Here is a 19,232-nt window from a genome sequence, read left to right as displayed (position 1 = left end):
ATGTATATATATATATATATATATATTAGTCCTCCGACCCGGCTTCGCTCCAATTAAATGTTTTTTACATACACGTGTTGATTATGTTTTATTATATAATTTAACACCCGTTGTTTGGATTTAGTTGCCCATGCCTATTATTATCTGTTATTATGGCAGCTTCCTCCGAAAGGCACTTACCTAAGAATAGGGGCAAATTTTTAAAAAATGACATAAATAGGTTACATGTTACCAGGAAGACATTTTGTTCAAATTCCTGAGTACACTCAGACAATAATATTCTTATCATTGTTGTTTCTTCATTGTCATTTCTATTATTTGCATTAATAAGCAACGGCGTTGCTGCTTTGTAAACTTTTTTTTTTCCGAGGTGGGAAAAAATGTGCGGCCTGCATTCTCCACTTAGAGCAAGTTTGTCTCTTGGTCCCCTGCCACCTCTCAGCCTTGTTGCTGGGGGCCAGGTCGAGTCACATCAGGCTGCATTGCATGCTTTGATTTACAGGGGGGGGGCACTAAAATTAGACAACATGTGAGCACATTTATCAGAATATAAGAGTGTGCGCTCTGGTCAGACAGGGACACTTGTGCTGCAGATTCCTTCTGCCCTTAACTTGACTGTTTTTTTTTCCCCCCGGCGGGGTCAAGGTCAGTGAAACAGGTGGACAGCGCCAGCTGCCTATAGGCTGAAAGTTCACCATAGTAACCAGGCCTTAGGTCGTGACATGGCTTAGTGAAGTTTATTTTTCTCTGTGTGTCGTCCCCAGTTTGGGTTCAGCTGAAAACCCTGAGAAGAAGCTCCAACCCCTGACTGGTCCCGGTCACAACCCGCTGCTGCTGACCCCTACCAGTCTACAGATCGCACAGCTCCAGGCCCAGCTCACGCTGCAACGTCTCAAGCTGGCGCAGAATGCCATAGGCGGCAATCCGGCTGCTGCAGCCTCTGTCCTCAACCAGGTCCTCTCCAACGTGTCCATGTCCCAGCCGCTGTTCAGCCAAATCGGTGGCTCAGCCATGGTTGGACCACAAGGGGGGCCGACTGGGGGTTTCCCACCCAGGCCTGTTGGACTGTCCCCAGCTGCAGCTTTTGGGACACTGGTAGGGGCGGGCTTCCATCAGAACCAGGGTGGGATAACCAGACTTAACCAGTCGTTGCAAAACCATCTTCACCCAACCAAGAAGCAAGCAGCTTTCTCTTCAGACATCGAACCCCATCTCCAGTATGGATTTTTGGGTGGCACATCGGTGCCATTCACTAAAAAAGGTGAGGGTCAGACATCTGGCTTTGGCGGCACGGGGGTCAGCAGCACCAACCAGGTCATGGACACATCCAACCAGGAGCCATGGAAGCACCCGGCTTCGTTCTCCCAAACTGGGAAACCTAGTGTGGTGCCTGGGAGTGCCGGAAGATCTGGGGCCAGGATCTCCTGGCCATCCAGCAGCCAGCAGTTCCATCCCAGAGCTGAGCTCTACAACCCAGAGGAGCCCACGGGTGACACCAGATTCAGCCCTGCAGGCGGCTTGGGTGCCGGTGGTAATGGAGTACCGGGACTGACGACATATCAGCAGCTTCCAGCGGGCCCCCCAGACCCCACCCCTCTGACCCAACTACAACCCCACCAGCGGAACGACTTTCACGGCGTAACACCATCCCTCCTGCCACACCAGTGCACCATTTGTGACAAGAAAGTCTACAACCTAAAGGTGGGTGCTGGGCAAAGGACCACAGTCTGAAGCCTTTGTGATTCAGTTTGTCCCACAATATGGGGGAGGGGGTAACATTTTTGATGGTTTGGGGGAGGAACATACCGCTATTTGCCTTCCTAGCATATAAATAAATGAAATACATTTGGTACATTAATCTTCCCCTCAGATTTTTATCCACTACAAACATGTCACCCTTTCTTCATTCATTTTAGTGAAACCTGCTTACAAATGCAATACATCAAGATAGATTTTTACAACCATGTTGCTCCATCCATTTTTGTTATAAGCTAATCAGGGTCAAATTACACAAAATAGTGCAGTCATCTTCAGACTGTTATAAACATTTATACATCCAAGGCTTCATGTAAATCATTAAAATCTTCTTAGAAAGATCTGATAAATAAATGTTAAAATTCCCATAAAAAGTAAACCTAACTAACATGAAAAACATTTTAAGAAATACATTGTTAAAACAAAACTCTTTTAAATTTGCTGAACTTAATTATTTTGTATGGGTCAATGATGTGACGCTTTGTTTAAAGGGGTTGAAATTTGGACGGGACGCTTACAAATAGCCTCCATACATTCTTTTTTTTCATTAAATAGTTATTCAGAAAAATGCTTTTAATTAATTTGAAGTAAATATTTGCCGTTAAAAGCAAACCATAAAATCTCAGAGCGTTAGACCCCAGACAAACCCTGACAATTTGTTATAATACAAACTATACATTTAAATATTATATTTGAAATAATCCTACCAATATCAAATACTAACATATTGTCATTAATAATGCTTATCTAATTTGAATAAAAATGTAAAAAATTATAACGAAAAAGTTATTAAAGGCATAAACACAGTTTGTTACCATCCTGCAATATAATGATAAATAAAATGGCTTTTGCTGGACAATATTCATTAAATTTGATGAGTGTTGATTGTGATCTTCAATTGTTATTCAAATTAGCACCCAGGGAGTGAATGTAATGAAAGTCCCTGCCAGTTGTTTCGGGACGTGCAAACTCTTCAGTTGTAGGTGTGAGTTTTAGGTGTGTGAGGCTCGGCCTGGTGGCTCATTTCCAGGCTGTTGTCACTTTAATTGGCCACCCAGCAGCTGTGCCAGGACATTCCTGTGGTCAGTGGAAGGAGGGGAGATGGCCGTGGTCGTGAGCTGATATTGTTACTGTGTATGATCTGTGATCTGTGTGTGTCTTCAAGGACTGGGAGCAGCATGTGAAAGGAAAGCTACATCTCCAGAACTGTTCACTCTGCACAGAAAGGTAAGCCAGTCATCCAACACGACTTGCCAGTCATTTGGGGCAGGTTTTGATTTATGATTTGAATTGAAGTGGTGAAAATACTCTTTAAAAACTTCTATAGAGTGTCTCTGTTTAATTCATACACATTGCAATACTGGTCTGATGAACATCCCTTACAGATGGCTGAATGTTTTTCAGTCATAAACTGATTCTAGGTGCGCAGCCATGTGTTAAATTTGAAGTGTCACTAGATACATCCAGGCTGCGCCATGAACTTGGGAGCTAACGCCAGCCTCCCCCACTGCATTTCAGCTCGGCGACTCCAGCCGTTAACTTTCCAGTGTCATTTGAAGGATGTCTAAACGGAGCTCTGGGTAACAAGATGGCTTATTCTTCTGCACCCAGTCAAGGTACAGACACTGGCGTTTTCTATACGTCATATATACATTCGTTTTACATACTTTAATGTGTAAACACAAAAAACGAAGCAATGTCACATTTGAATGCTATTTTTAGTGTGTGTGGTCATTCGAGATGTGAAGTAGTGAGAGTGCTCAGCTAGGTTCAGATAGGAGTTAGACAGAGAACAGAGTACTTTAATTATATTTTATTTTGTGCACTTTTTTACTAACATAGCTGAATATAACTATTACATTACTATTCTATATTGATTGTATGAAAGCCTGGATGCACTGAAATATTGAATTAACTTGTAAATATCTATTATTTAAACTTTATTTAATGAACTAATAATTTTTTTTATAATTTTCAGATGTTTCATCAGGACCTGGAGCTCCTTACATACCTGTAGCTGGCATGAAAGCATTTCCTCCATCAGCTGCATATACTTTCCAGTCTGAGTCAAAGGTCAGGCTGTTTTCAAGCAAATATTAGTGTAATAGATATATAAGTAATGTAATGTAAAGCCATCTTCTGTTACACTGAGAGCCAAGTGTTGATATGGGGAGTTTTTTGTTTTGTTTTCCCATTAAGCAAATTTGGTTCATTCATATTCAAATTATTCTCAATATGTAAAAACAATGAGACACAGTCATAAAATTTTGAAAAACGGTAGAAAAAGCAGCAAAGCTGCCACATGCGGAGTGAGACTGAGACTTTGTTTTATTGTTGACTTATAAGTGAACAATAGTAGGCTACGAGGCCTGGTGGTGGCACAGTTACATCTAGTTTGGGGATGAGGAAAGGGACATATGGTGGCTGGGGACAAGCCAGGAGGTCTTGGCATAGTGGAAGAGGGAAAATAGCAGCTGTTGACAGATGTCTGAGCCATGCTGTACACGCAGGCTCTATATGAAGCATTACAAAGAGCACAAAGAGAGAGATCAAGAGGCCAGGGTGGACATGTAAACCTCCATAGGTTGGGTTGATGAATTTCAGAGCCAAAGGTGGATTGGTGGATGGCCTGGAGAACTGAATGAAATCTTTCGAAGTGGAAGTAGGGAGTGTCAGAGCCCTCACATTGAGTGTGCAATGTCACCTTTCGATGCTACACTTCTTCAGATGTTTCTGTGGGAACTCACCTCATGTGTATGTGTGTGTGTGTGTAATTGTTTAGGATGAGTCAAACTGGTGATGAATTCAAGGCTATCCACTGCTTCTTGTGAATTGTTCTGATGAGTAATTAATGTGAATACTGTGCGAGTTTCTTTTTGGATAATTTGACCATTGCTTTTAACTGTAACTTTGACATATTTGGGCATTTGTTTTACACATGGAGCAATAATCTTATTAATTTTACAGATGGAAATTGAATTAATTAAGGAATGTGTGTTGAGCCATTGATTTTATGCTGAAATTTGCTGACAGACAACATATGAGGTCAGAGTGAACAGCATTTCAAGAGTTAATATTCATGCTGGGGCAGTGGTAATAAGATCTAGACTAGCATAAAATTGAAAGCTGAATTGAAAGAACTGTGGGGTTCTCAATAAAGATTTAAGAAATCATGTTGAAGCACTAGAGCCCCGAGGAGATATGACTGGGGTCCACGTCTGGAACTTGTCCACACAATGTTAGTCTGACCAGCCTGCTGTTCAAGTCTCAGGATGGAAGGAGACATTAACAAATTAGCTTCATTCCATTAATCTTTCATTCATAATTAACATTTCTGAAATGTCAGTTGTATAGTTGACAGATTGATAAAAGAACACGACACCTTCGGGGCAGTGGTGACCTAGCGGTTAAGGAAGCGGCCCCGTAATCAGAAGGTTGCCGGTTCGAATCCCGAGCTGCCAAGGTGCCACTGAGGTGCCTCTGAGCAAAGCACCGTCCCCACACACTGCTCCCTGGGGGCCTGTTGTGGCTGCCCACTGCTCGCCAAGGGTGATGGTTAAAAGCAGTGGACACATTTCATTGTGTCACCGTGTGCTGTGCTACAGTGTTTCCTAATGACAATCACTTCACTTTTCACTTCCAATCTAATAGGCCACACCCTCTGTAATCAAATAGTGCTCTATTTTAGGTTAAGAAGTTCTAAGAAATGGATAGCACATCCAACATACATCATTTTGCATGTGTCCAAAATACATACTAAATATAATATGAATGATAGTGTTATCTTTTATGTTATGATGTTCTGATGATAAGATATTGGCATTTGCATAATTGCAGGTCACACCCAGGAATACCAGCTATATATATATATAAACACACACACACACACACACACACACACACACCAGTAATAGACCAGTAGAATGGACATATTTGATACAATTCTTTGATGCAATTCTAAAAGACACACAGTGGTAAGCAGTGATGGAAAAAACAGTGCTATTTATTTCTAACCGTTGTTAGAACGTTGTCACCGTTACTGACACTACCATGCAGTGCTTCACTGTAACTAAACTGACCAACCACAACAGCAGGAAAGCTTTTTAGATTTTTTTTGGTGAGTGGCGAGACAGCCGCATGGGTGATGATGATTGGATAAAACTTCACTGTAAGCTAACCAGAGTCAGAGGATGGGGTTTTTTACAAAGACACACATAAGCAGAAGAGACACGGTGATGGCAAGTTGAAAAGCTGCGTTTTTACAGTGTAACTACAGATATGACTTTTAAATGTACATCATGCCCTGGATCTAAGTCTTTAACCATGTCAGCAATGAGGAATTCAAATCTGATGAAGCTCCTCTCATCATCTCATGCTTCATCAAAACTATCAGCCAAGAACGTGGAAGTTGATAGCAGCCAAACCCAGGTGCGGCTAACCTGAGCTCTGTTAACGAAGGAGATGCCACCACGCCATTCACATTTTGACATATTTGAATATTTAAAGTTATTTTCCCTGTTAACTGGTTACTTTTATAATGCTGTAACTGAGTTACTTTTTGCAAGAAGTAACTAGTAATTATTACTAATTACTTTTTAAATGTGCCCAACACTCGTGGTAAGTGTAGCAACATAATCAGGGGCTAATTTTGTATGTGTTTATGGTGCCTGGCCTGTTTCAACTTTTCATGAACATTATAGCTGTTCAGCCCTGGCAAACAGCCACCGATAGACTTATCGCTCAACTCACCAGGGGCTGTTAAACACAAACATAAAAGTCAACCAAACCAGGCTTTAGGAGATTAACATCTGGTTAAAGGTGTTTACACAAGTAATACAGTAGTGTGAGTACAGTGGCAGCTGGTGGCCAAATGCAGTTCTGTCACATCATTGCTTTCTTTTCTCAAGGGTGTCATTATATGACGAGTGATTACATTTGGTCATTTATTAAAGAATCCAGTAACAGATTTTATTATGCAGTATCATTTTCCAGTTCATGCTCACTGATGGTTACTGTATGTGTGGTAAATATCAGAAGTCGGCACGTCGCTTACTCAGATTTAATTATTCAGAAGGATAGACTGTAGACTGTAACTGAAGTGCAACTGAATTCCCTTTGCTCCCTCCTTTCCAGCTGCTACTGATCTCACACTTTGTGGCCAAGATGAAACCGGGATTTATTTTTCAAAAATAGTGAATTTTAAACCAGTTTTTATTGTAGTATAATTAAAAAAAAAAAGTTTTCTGTAAAAACATTTACAAGTTGTGCCAATAATAGTGGAGGGCACTGTGTAATAAAAAAAATCTTTCTGGGACGCACCGACCTTGGTGTAGTAAAATAAATTTGGTTTATTGAAAGAGGTTTATTTAGCGTTTCTGTAGTATATTTATATAGACAGGTTTCCCATTTGGAACGGAACATACAAAAAAAAAAGCTTTTCATCAGTCTTACACCATAAACCATCTCCACATGATGGCTTCCACAACTGGAAAGGGCATAGCGAAAACATGAAAGCCGGTTATGCTCTTGCATTCTTGAGTCAGCTGCTCCTGTATTTAACTGGGTGTGCGTTTTTATGGTTGTGGAGGTCACAAAACATCGCAGTAGGTTGGTCTTGGCTAATCCAGGGAGATTAGTGATAAAATAGCCAGTGATGCTTGTCATGGTTAACCGATATCCTGCCGAAGCCTAAAAAAGAAAATACTCCAGGAGAGTTGAATGCCACACTCGGGAAACCATCACCTGTCTAGTTCCATTTGCAGAATTCATGGCGTATTGAGACCATAATATAGGACAGACCGGTATTAGAAGACAGCGCAACAACAATTCAGAGGTGTGGAAAGTCTAGATCCAACATATCCCAGGATTCAATGCACATTGGATAGTGTGTGTAATCGTTTCTAGTCGAAAGCCCCAATGTGGTGCGGGGCAGATCTGTCAACTGGCTGGCTCTTGTCTTGTTGCGTATTGCAATAAACAATTTGTCTACTATAGTTTTCTGTTGCTTGAATTTATTACTTTACTTTACTTTACTTTACTTTATTTGGCAGACGCTTTTATCCAAAGCGACTTACAATGGGAAGACACCAGCAATTCTCGTTCGATTTCTATAGAATATCAAGTATACAAACTAAGAGCCCTGATAATCAAATTAATCAAAATCTTCAAAATCTTCATTAATCAAATCTTCAGCAAATCCTCCACCATATGAATCCATTGGAGCTTGTATTTCTGGGTTCTGGACCTTATTTAAACAGATTTAGCAAAGAAATTAATTAAAGGAGCATTATAAAACATTTTAATGTTTTGCGTGTTTAAAAATTGAACTGGGTGAATGGATTGCTTTTTCATATTTCCACTTGGGGCTAGTACATATTTCACATTATCATAAGCGAAGAAGAAAGTCCTGGTTTACTGTAAATTAGCTTTCATCCAGTACATTTTTGATTGTGTGTAAAGCATACATTGTTGGTGTAATGCCACTTGGTCCATAGTTTATTTAATGCTGTTAAAATAAAGCTTTAGTTCCTGAATGACAAATGATAGTTATGTAGCTGGCATGTTAAAATGCTGCCATTGATGAATGTTGCTAAAAAAAAATCTTTGTATGTTTTTTGTCTCTGTGCAGTTCCTCCCAAGGAAAGCTTGTCCTGGTCGGGTGGTACACATCTGCAACCTTCCTGAGGGGAGTTGCACAGAAAATGATGTCATCAACCTGGGCCTCCCTTTCGGCAAAGTCACCAATTATATTCTTATGCGGTCCACACATCAGGTGCAGTGTATACTGGCATCTGACTTCAATTTCAGATATAAGACCCTCCATTTGATTAGACATAGAATGTTATTAGGGCAACTTCACTATCTTTGTGCTGTTATTATCACCAAGTTAATTCAGACACATTAAAAATATTTTGTAATATATCTCTTTAGTGTAAAGTGAAACAGTGTGATGATATTAGAAGATTTGTTAGTGCCTTAGTGGAGATGTCTAATTGCAAGAATTGCAAGCAATTTCCTACTATTTTGAACACAGGCATTCTTGGAAATGGCCTATGTGGAGGCTGCACAGGCAATGGTCCAGTATTACCAGCTGAAGCCAGCAACGATCAATGACCAGAAAGTCCTGATCCGGATGTCCAAGCGCTACCAAGAGTTACAGCTGAAGGTATTGTCAGCATGTGAAAATCTCTTTTGCCCTCGACCTTAACATGACAATCACTGTTGTGTGTCTTCCTTTAAAGAAACCAGGAAAGAATGTTGAGTCCATCATTCAAGACATTAACTCTCAGAGGGAAAGGGATGAAATGCAAGAAATTAACCGGTAAGAGAAACTTTTAAATATTTTGTTGTTTAAAATACAAAACCCTTTCATACAAGCATTCTTCTCAATCATCTAATTAAAAGATGGATCTAGAGCTTATAAATTGCATATTTGTTATATTCTTTATCAAACATGGTTTAGATAAGTGTTGAACTAACTCAACACTCCCCATTTACTCGTGGGTCAGGACCAGCACATGTGTCCCCAGGAGCTGAATTGAAAATTAATAAATACAATAAATGAATAAATAGTGTTGCACTATGTGTGGAGTTTGCCTGCTCTACCAGTGTTGGTCATGTACCAACATCCACCCAAAGGCATGTACACTTGGTGAATCGGCGACTCTAAAATGTACGTATGGTGTGAGTCAATGGTCCCCCTGTATCCCAGGATGGGTGATATGGAAAATGAGTAGAGTAAATGAGTAAATAAATACAATGGATGAAGTATTGCAGAGAGATGTGTATTGGATGGATTGTTGTTTTTGTCATATAGAATCTGTTTTGGTTCCAGGTATCCTCCAGACCGAGCACGTTCCCGCAGCCCTGTCCGTGGCTCCCTGAGCCCATGTTCCCACAGCCCCACCTTCACCTCCTGTAGTTCTGCACACAGTCCCCAGGGGCCGCCTTGTAGGTCGGAGTGGAGCAATGGTCTGGGCCCCCGTCGTCCCTCTTGGGACTGGACACCTCATGTAAGACGTGAGGAGGAGCAGGATCGCAGTGAAGGGCCCTGGAGAAATGGAGATGAGGACAGGCCCAATAACCGCCCGCTGCCGGATCGCAGGAGGTCCTACCTGAAGCCTGGGGAGCGTATGAGCCCCCGAACCATGGAAGACAGAGGCAGAGATTGGTATTCCAGAAGTAGCCCCCAGGACAGTGGCTTCCTCAGCTACAGGAGTATGGATGATGGTTATAAAAAGGAACTTCCCTACAAGTCGGAGAAGCTCCCGAGGATGCCCTACTCACGCTATGAAATGAAGGTGAAGAAAAGGGATGCTATAGACTTCCATCGGTCAAGATACTCAGAATCTGATTTACACGAAGATTCGGTCACCTCAAGGACAGCTGAGGACCGGAACCAGGGATCAACAGAGAGGACGAGAGACAAGAAATTTACCAGAAGGCAACAGACAAAAGAAAGGGATGAAAATGAACAAAACGTAAGAGCCAAGCCCCTACACACACATACACACCAGATCCTTGGTTCTCAAACTATGGTGCATGATCTTCCTGCAGTGATAATCCAGGAGCCTCTCTTCTTAAATAAAGGTTAAATAAGTACTTGGAAAAGGCTTAACCATGAAATCACTGAAATGTAAGTGTTGTCTGTCATGAAAATTTGAGTAAATTTAATATAAGCGTTCCAGTCAAGTACACATGTGTCTGTTGATGACAGTTTTCAATTAATAATTAATTTACATTAGAGATAAAAATCCACCAATGTAAACTATGTTATTGTATACCTATCTTATTGTATTTTAATTTAATTTAATTTTATGATAGTGGTGCTAATAATTATTATTAAAAGTTTGAGATCTACTGGCCTAAATCATTTTATGTAAAGCAGCATTCTAACATGATAGTCGGTACACATCTATTCAAGCAAAGAGACGCACATTTGATGGACCCAAACCCCATCTATTTCAGAGTGGAGCATATCCCAAAAATCTAGGCTAAATTGCTGATTCAGTTGTACAAGTCAAATTAGCTTAAAATGTGCACATTGTACAATGTACTGTCTTGTACTGTCCACTTCCTGACATCACAATATAAATTTCCCACTTGTGGGACTAATAAAGGATCATCTTATCTTATTTTGTACATTACATTGTATTTACAAGTCAAATGAAGACAGAAACATAGATTGTAAAAAACATTTTTTTTGTTTTTTTTTTAAATAAGAAAGAAATGGCAATCCAAAATGGATCATTTGTAAAATTGTTTTCAACATGATCTAGTCAATTTTCAAGTTTTATCTCATTACAGAAAGAAACCTGTGGAGACGAGTCATTAAAAGAAAACTCAGTATCTCCTAACAGACCAAGCAAGAACATAGAACCTCCACACCAGGACAAAGAGAGTGACGTGAGTAAAGCTGTTTGCTAATATTGAGAGAGAGAGAGAGAGAGAGAGAGAGAGAGAGAGAGAGAGAGAGAGAGAGAGAGAGAGAGAGAGAGAGAGAATAATGTTTGAATTTGCATTCATTCCCACAGGCAGAAGATTGGGATAGTGGTGAAGACACGGAGGGGGAGTTCTGGTACCCCAAGAACATGGAGGAGCTGGTGACTGTGGATGAGGTTGGGGGAGAGGATGACTCCATTGTTGAACCTGACCTCCCAGACCTGCAAGAAACGGCCCTCTCAAATGACACTGTGACATCTTGCCAGACTGGAAACACTTATAGCGCTGGTATGAAGACAGTGACAGGGCAAACAGAGGAGGCCCAGGGGAACAAAATGCAGAAGGACCCCTCCCCTCACGAAAGCCGAGACGAGGGCACCACAGACACCACATCCATGCTGGAGGTCCAAAGCTCCACAGAGCAGCCCACCTCAGCGCTCAGCCATTTTAGCACAAAAGAGTTGAAAACTGCTGTTGAGGAGACCTGCTCTGTGTCAGATGTTACTGTGACCGAAGCCAAACCCGCACCGGACTGCCTTCCAAACCACGCCAGTGCTAAGTCTGCCGAGACACACAGGGAAAATGACAGCATCGCGATAGCGGCGCTACACACCGAGTCAGAAGCCAGAAAAGAACCGGATACTGAGCTGAGAAAAAAAGGTGCCCTCACTTTCCAAACCTTCCACAGCTTTGCATTATAGTCTAGCATCATGCAGAAGTGTGTGCACCACAATTCTGAATAATATCATATTTATGGCAACAAACGTACACAGAATCTTGATAAAAATAAAAGTAATGTGGTAAAATTAAAGTAATGGTGATATACCTGTTCTTTTTAACATGCAGTAGGTCTCCCAAAACAAAGTTCTTTTTTTAGAGGTTACTTGAGATTTTGAGCATTGGATATGTTCAGGAATGGTGGATAGACTAGTTCACCAATCAGAATTTGTTTGTAGTAATAAGTTGAATTTATATAGTGCCCAAAATCGTGTGATAATTAACACTAAAAATCTACATGTTTGGTTTGGTAGGGAGATGTGATGTCTACTGATGGAATGTGAGCTAGTTGGTAAACAGAGGAGAATGGAGGAGACTGGAGCTTGTGCTCGGGGTTGGCAGATTGGCCAGTTTTGTATTTCATATTTTGGGGCTTGTCAGGACGAGGTATTATGCAGGTAGTTTCCACAGTTTTGTGCATGTTTTGATCGCTTTTGGGCTGAAATGGGGGTTTAAATTGGGCATCATGTGAGAACTGTTAGTCATTGCCATGCCATTGCCTTTTTTAATTGGTTTGCAAAAACATGATCAAAGTTCATGACACCAGCAAAAAGGGTAGATAAGATACAGATAACCACCAAGCATTGTAACGCCTGAGAACATACTTGACCATACTTGAGCCACGTGTTCCATCGATGGCAGCATTCCAAAATTGGGCCTCTAGTCATGATGTTATCTTGCCTGGGTCATAAATATCATAAACATTCACATCATGAGGAATGTCATGTAATAAAATATCATCAGTGACAGTTGTTCACGCTGTAACACGCACACCCGATTGTTTTTACTGAAAAAAGTCCTCATTATTTTGTAGATTTGCCAAACTCATTACACCAAACACCGCATCAGATAGAAATGGATGCTCCCGTGTCCCAGAAGCAGGTGATTGGTGAACACAGTATTCCCTTAGGTAAGTATCCTCACCTTTTTGTTGTATACTTTGTCTAATGTTAATGCGTCGCAACTGAAAGGAAGCATCAGACACGCCGATCCCCCTCTCGTTTCAGGGGTGGAGTTCATTGTGCCAAGGACGGGATTTTACTGCACACTGTGCAGCTTGTTCTACACGAGTGAGAACACGGCCAAGACTTCGCACTGTAGGAGCACCGTCCATTATAGGAATCTGCAGGTCAGTCTTAGGTGGGGGGAAGGGGGACATCGGCGAGTAACGTGGCTCCCCGGTGGCTTCGAATTAGTACATGCGGCAGCGACCTTCGTCTGGCCCAGCAAAAATATCAGCATTTGTTTACCAAGCCAGTCCATACGGTGTGGTGTGAAAACTATTTAATTATGTTCCTGTGCTTGGACCGATATAGAACCGCCATTAGTAACTCTGACAAGGTTGCTTACCAGTAGCTTTAAGCAATAAAGCTTAGAAAATACTGTCCGACGGAAGAGAAAGCGAGGGGATTGAGGCCTCACTCAGTAGCCCATTAGCCTAAATGGCTGCTGAAATAACATCTCTTGGCTGTGGCTTATCGTCTGCCCGATCTAGATGATGACGATAGGTCATTAGTTCTGACCCTAACGGGTGAGGCTGTGAAACGCCGTGAAAGTCACAGCTGAAGTGGTTCGGGTTCGCGTACGAATGGACACGCCGTCCCATTCTGACAGCGTACTGAGACCTGCTCTAATTCAGTCTAATGCTCTAATTAAGCTCTAATTGAATTAGTCATGCAAATATGCCATAGGGGAGGTGGTGCATTCGCCAGCCTTACACCACGTCTACTCTGTCTTTGGACAAAATGTGTCTCTTTCTGTTGACATCCTTGTATTGTTTTGACGTGACCTTTGGTCAAACGTGACGCGTCTTTAAAACGCAGGCCCTATATCGGCTGACCGTCAACAATGCCGCGCTACGTTGTTTTTAAGCGGGAGGGGGTATGAGTGTGTGAATGAGGGGCGCGGGGGTGTCACCCAGTCAGATTGGGTTTCTCGTTAGTCTGCACCCTGCCTCGCCCTCCCTGCAAAAACGAGCATTCCGGGGGGGGAACAGTTGTGCTGTCCATCAAAGCCGCAGGGAGGAGGACACAGGAAGGCCGTTCACAACCACAAAACAGGTGTTTATCTGCTTTAGTGTTTTGTGGCTGAAGTGACAGAAACATTGACACGTCTACTTATGCGCTTTTTTCCTGACAGTCTGTACTTTGTAGAGCAAAGCTGAAGACCCAAAACAATGAAATAACACACTGAAGGCTGTAGAACTTGATTTGGATTTGCTAATGCTGATGATGACGCCAATGGCGGCTCCATCATAGTCTCCAAAGAATATGTTCATGCACTTTTCATTCATAGTATGCAACAAACATCTTAATGTTGTCTCCCACAGAAATATCTATCTCAGCTGGCTGAAGAGAGCTTACTGCTGAGCCACACAGAATCCATGGCCTCAGAGTGACGACTAGAGGAGCTACAGCATGCATTTTGTTTTTTTTTGCAATGCAAATGATATTCATGCCTATTTCTTTCAAATGATCAGTATGCAGAGCGCATTACACTCGCAACATCACCAGAAGGCTATACTGGTTAGTGCTGGCATCAGTCATAGTTCTATTGAAGCTCTCTGGATCGTAATAGATCTCGTCAGGTTTTCTATTGCACTGAAATGTACAGGAGGACCCTCAGGCAGTTTTCAATGTTTGTTATGTCAGGGAATAAGTGTTGATGTAAATATCCTTTGTACTTTGCGGTCTGAGTTTAATCCATGATCAATGGTACGTTAGCAAAGTGCCTTCTGCAGATTCCCTTTGTCTTAGCACTACAAGTACTTGGCAATGGGACCTGTACCGGAAACGATTAGCACAGTGAGTACAAACGTAGCATTTTGATTGGCTGAGCACAATCCTGGGAGTGACTACGTCTATAGGCACTCAGGTTCATCTCAACAAAAATCATTCCACCCTGTTACACTGTTTACGGCAACTTGAGGGACGTTACTGAGGAACAGCTGGATACGTTATAAACCCGTCTTTGCTGTCATGGCAACCATAATTGCCGTAAAACATGAATTGTGAGACATTGGCAGAGGGTTACTACAGAGTACTAGTATTTAAAGATATTTACAGATATTTCTGAATGATACCTCAGACCCAATGAGATCAAATTATTATATAGTTTTTCAATTGGTCCTTTTTTATTTTGGCGAGTAATGTGTAAAGATGGTCATTGTTGTACCTGCAAACATACTTGAACTGGACCATGTGTGAGTTTTTTTTTAATGAAATGATTTAGTGAGTATTAAAATATTTGTGGTGTTGACAGTAATGTATATGAGTGTTTATTTTGTACACTATACTGTGAATACCAATGTACCCAAGATGAATAAATATCCTTTTTGGTGGACGTGCTGGTACTGATTTTGAAACAATTGAATATAAGATAAATAAATAATATTTTTACAGCTGCTTAGTTCTTGAAAGGAGTAAATATTAAATCCTTAATGTGCATGGAAGCAAATTTAATGTAATTCCTCTACAGTTGGTTCAGACCGCCTGACATACTGAACGTTGGAGAACTCAAGAGAGTGGCACATAGCGCCCCCTCTGGTTGGCTAGCTGTAGTACTCTGCATGGTGTGATGAAAAGGTTATTGTATAAAACCATAAAAATAACATGTTACATTACATTCCAGTTAAGGAATGACACTAACACTTGTTCTATTTAATAAAAAATATATTAAAGCACAGCACACCTGCCAGACGCTTATGTTTGTACTGAGGCGTGAACACCTTCGGATCCCCAACTTATCCGTTTTCCCTGAACAGGACGAGTGCACGTCACATTTTGGTGAGGGGGGAAAAAAATTCCAAAGATAAGTAACTCAGTTTATTTCTTTTTTTTCTTCAGTTTTCACAATCAATTTACAAACACTACTACATGATCTCAGCTCTTGATGAAGGGACCGGTGAAAAGGCACAGAATAATATTTCAGGAGGCGGTCGATCTTCCATTCCTCCCATTGCATAAATCCTGCTCCAGGCTTCCGTACAGCGTTGAAAAGATGAAGCTGTGATTAAGCCCATGAGGTGTCACGTTACAGTAGGTCAATTCAGTGGGCCACCAGAGAACACATATACGGAAACCAGTTGCGCAACTAAGAGGTCGGAAAATGTCCCCTTGTTCTGATGCATGATCATTTCAATTTGAGACCATAAAAACTCTCCGCATTGATTCTTCTATAGAAATTGTGGTGGTCTTTTTAAAAAAAAAAAAAAAAGTTAAGAGATGTACAAGGCTCAGAACAAAATTTCAAGTATTATCTTCAGAATTCCAATGAGGATGGTCCAAAATATAGACTCCTCTTCGTCCTCAAAGTCCTCGTCCCCACCTCCCTGGTGGTATCTAGGCTTCCCCTGAGGGCCTTTCTCTGAGGGATAGGCGTTCCTTTCAAACGGATCCTCTGGCAGAGCAGTCTGGTCGTAGAAGACCTTCATCTCAAACTCGCTCTCCTTGTGAGAAGGGTGGCCGTAGATGCCGATTCCCACAGGCCTCACAAACTCGCTGGGAACCACCACCACATCATGACCGCAGGTGGCCGACTGCAGCTTGTAGACGTCGAAGCTCGGCCGCAGGGTCTTGTCCGAGACGTAGAGGTCCGCGTCGCCCTTCAGGCTGCGCATGTGCAGGATGATGCGGCCGTCGTGTATCAGGCGCAGGTAGCTGTAGTTGCCCGCGCCGATGTGGCCCTGGACGACGTGGAGCAGCAGCCACTCAGGAGGCGCGCCGTCATCCTCCTCCTCCTCCAGCATGAAGGCGTGGCCATGGGACGTGAGGACCACCAGGACCAGAACTATCCAGCAACGCATTGTAGAAACGGAGGTCTGTCAGGACCTGGACCACGATGTCCCTCTACCATCTGGAAACAGCCTGGCGCACAGAGAGCAGGCAGAAGCATCAGGCATCAGACGAACTGAGCGCTCGGCTCACACAGCAGCAAGTAAACGGCGGGCTCAGGACAGGAAATACACGGACAGGATACTTCCACGCGTGGACCGGCCTCCACGGGGACCTCGAGCCTTACCCGAAAACCTCCCGCACCGGAAGTCGCAGCTGAAGACGGCGCGACACCCCGCACTGAAATTAGACCGAAAATAAACCAAAAACTTTCGTTCGGTAACGAGGGAGAAGGTCTGGGGAAAAAAAACCCTGAACTTTGCCCAACAAGGCGGCTCCTCCCGAGCGCAACACCTCGCACGAGTTTTAATAAAGCGACACAAGTGACCGCGGCACGACGTGCAGAAAAAGTAACAGAGCGGAAAACCCCCCCCACACACACACCGAGCCAACAGGTTTTTTTTAAACTAAATCCCCGACGTGAACTAGCCCGCTAACAAGCTACGCTGCGGGCGGACAACTTTTAAACAAGGCGGCGGGCGCGGGGACACCTGACGGGAGCGCGGACCGGCGCCGCGCACAACGTTTCCACGCACTCGGGCATAACTTAGCTGCGGCGGCTGAGCGGCCTCCGCGGTGCTGCTCGGGTTTTCCACGGGCAAAGATTTGCGGGACCTCGCCTGTCACTGGAAACGCCTCTCCTCCCCGGCAGCCTCTGCGGACCCGAGAACCCACAGCGCCGCCCGCAGCACGGGCGGGGAAGCGCGCCTCCCGGGCGGCTCCGGAGGCCACGGAGCCGAACACGTGGACTCGAAAGGGACAGAAGACAGGAAGATGGCTAGACAGACAGGTATATGACGTTTATCAATTTTAAATGGTGCTTTGGGTAATACTGGGTGATTTCTTATATTTTACAGCTGCCCACTGTTCAGATTGGGTTAAAAGCAGAGGACACATTTCGTGGTGTCACCGTGTGCTGTGACACCACGGTGTCAGTGTTTCACAATGACAAGCACTTCACTTTCAATTAATTGCTTATCACATGTAGAATAGAACTGTAAATAGAGAACTGTGAAACATATCACTCTTTGATGACTTATTAAACACAAGTGGGCCATCAACATGAACATTTCCCCCAAGCAATACAAACATATTTTTCAAATGTTTAATTGTGAGTATTCAAAATTGTCTAACAATATACTGCATAATGAAACAGAATTTAAAAAAAAGAGAGAGAGAACAATAGACATAATTCTGAACAAATTATGTATGAAACGGTGGAATCTCAGTGCCATGCTGGGAATTACATCCTACAGTTTCAATTGGACATCAGCCTGCAGAAACATGACGTGTTCCAGTGTCATTATAATTGGTCTCATTAAGGTTCTTTGTCCCAGCCCCACACTACCGGAAGTGGAATTCTGGGATTGATATGGCCCACTCCTAGCTGTTTGGACCCGGTCAAGATCGCAGCCTAATTGCTAGGATCAGGCTGCACACGGTCTTGTCTCCAGCGCCAGTGTTTAGGACAGTGGTAATCCTCCCTGGGTGGGAGAAGCTCTGCTTACACTGGCGCCCGCATGCACCAGAACATTTCCGAGCGCATTTCATTCTCCGCCAGTTCTTTACCTCCAGAGATGCACTTTCTGGACAGCGTGTGGGACAGGACCCATCACTGGGCCTTTATTAAAGGAGAGAAAGGCCAGGTAGGCCAAAGCCAGCATAGAAGAAGATCTGTACAGAGGACGTCCCACGCTTCACACCCAGTAAAACATTGCAATACGTCCTTAAAATGCCCAGAGAAGGACCCACACAGATTCAAGTCCACCTCCCAGGAGCACAGCAGCGCAGCTTTGCAACATTCTATTATATTTAAGGGCGTGTTCAGGTACTTGCATAATGGAATCATAAAATCAAGCAGAATTCTATTGTGTTTCATTATGCAGGCTTCTCTGCTTGGTCAGGATGTGGGAACAATGCGAGGTGGCAAAACACTTATTATTATTATTCTTTGTTTTTTTGTGTGTGCGAGTGCAGAGGAAATGCACACATGCCCACTGCGCTCATTTCATGAGATGGCGGTGCTGGGAAAGGATATCTAAATCCTTCTCCATCCACCCTGGATGCAGGTTCATCGAGCTCACTGCCATGTAGCTGCAGCGTGGCGTGCTTTTGTGATACAGCGTATATGCAGGTCAGTGGATGAGGGGAAGGTGATCTCAGAACGGAAGGAAAGGAAGCCCAGATCCATTCGATGATCCGTTTATGTTTCACCTATATTGTTCTAAGGCACGCAAAAGTGCAGGATTCTGCACACAGATGAAGGGCACGATTTTCAGCATACAAACAAATAAAGATGCTTGTCTTTGCATCTTAAATCATGATAGTATATTCTGATTTATATAATACCAGGCAGAAACAAAACCA

The 19,232-nt window shown here is 42.9% G+C and overlaps 2 protein-coding genes across 4 annotated transcripts in view; one reads left to right on the top strand and one right to left on the bottom strand.

The window, feature by feature from the left end:
• rbm20 (RNA binding motif protein 20) overlaps positions 1 to 15,315 on the top strand; it is a 30,144-nt gene extending 14,829 nt beyond the window's left edge. Inside the window, exons 1-14 of one of the 2 annotated variants that reach the window (XM_028971203.1) lie at positions 1,138 to 1,261; positions 1,336 to 1,701; positions 2,921 to 2,982; positions 3,274 to 3,371; positions 3,734 to 3,828; positions 8,384 to 8,527; positions 8,789 to 8,920; positions 8,997 to 9,076; positions 9,590 to 10,235; positions 11,062 to 11,160; positions 11,289 to 11,856; positions 12,788 to 12,883; positions 12,981 to 13,102; positions 14,303 to 15,315. In XM_028971203.1, coding sequence (XP_028827036.1) covers positions 1,220 to 1,261; positions 1,336 to 1,701; positions 2,921 to 2,982; positions 3,274 to 3,371; positions 3,734 to 3,828; positions 8,384 to 8,527; positions 8,789 to 8,920; positions 8,997 to 9,076; positions 9,590 to 10,235; positions 11,062 to 11,160; positions 11,289 to 11,856; positions 12,788 to 12,883; positions 12,981 to 13,102; positions 14,303 to 14,371 — 2,619 coding nt within the window. In that variant the 5' untranslated portion in view covers positions 1,138 to 1,219 and the 3' untranslated portion in view covers positions 14,372 to 15,315. Of the gene's footprint in view, positions 1 to 764; positions 1,702 to 2,920; positions 2,983 to 3,273; positions 3,372 to 3,733; positions 3,829 to 8,383; positions 8,528 to 8,788; positions 8,921 to 8,996; positions 9,077 to 9,589; positions 10,236 to 11,061; positions 11,161 to 11,288; positions 11,857 to 12,787; positions 12,884 to 12,980; positions 13,103 to 14,302 lie in introns of those variants that run through there. The other variant, XM_028971201.1, reaches the window with a different exon arrangement.
• Positions 15,316 to 15,784: 469 nt separating this feature from the next.
• Positions 15,785 to 18,014, bottom strand: c3h6orf120 (chromosome 3 C6orf120 homolog). Of its 2 annotated transcripts, none has more exons than XM_028971207.1 (2): positions 17,402 to 18,014; positions 15,785 to 16,827 (listed from the first exon to the last, which is right to left on the bottom strand). In XM_028971207.1, exon 2 carries the CDS (start codon positions 16,775 to 16,777, stop codon positions 16,208 to 16,210), a length of 570 nt encoding a protein of 189 aa, XP_028827040.1. In that variant the 5' UTR covers positions 16,778 to 16,827; positions 17,402 to 18,014; the 3' UTR covers positions 15,785 to 16,207. The 2 variants fall into 2 exon arrangements, with proteins under 2 accessions (XP_028827040.1, XP_028827039.1); XM_028971206.1 differs by having other exon boundaries at positions 15,785 to 16,838; positions 17,402 to 18,013.
• Between the last annotated feature and the right edge of the window lie 1,218 nt (positions 18,015 to 19,232).

This window comes from Denticeps clupeoides, chromosome 3 (assembly GCF_900700375.1).
Source record: "Denticeps clupeoides chromosome 3, fDenClu1.1, whole genome shotgun sequence".
Lineage (NCBI taxonomy): Eukaryota > Metazoa > Chordata > Actinopteri > Clupeiformes > Denticipitidae > Denticeps > Denticeps clupeoides.
Note: the sequence above shows the minus strand (reverse complement) of the source record. Positions and strands in the feature narration are given on the sequence as shown.

Excerpts from the sequence above, each read along its gene's own strand:
- c3h6orf120 (XM_028971207.1), bottom strand. The coding sequence starts at position 16,777 with ATGCGTTGCTGGATAGTTCTGGTCCTGGTGGTCCTCACGTCCCATGGC.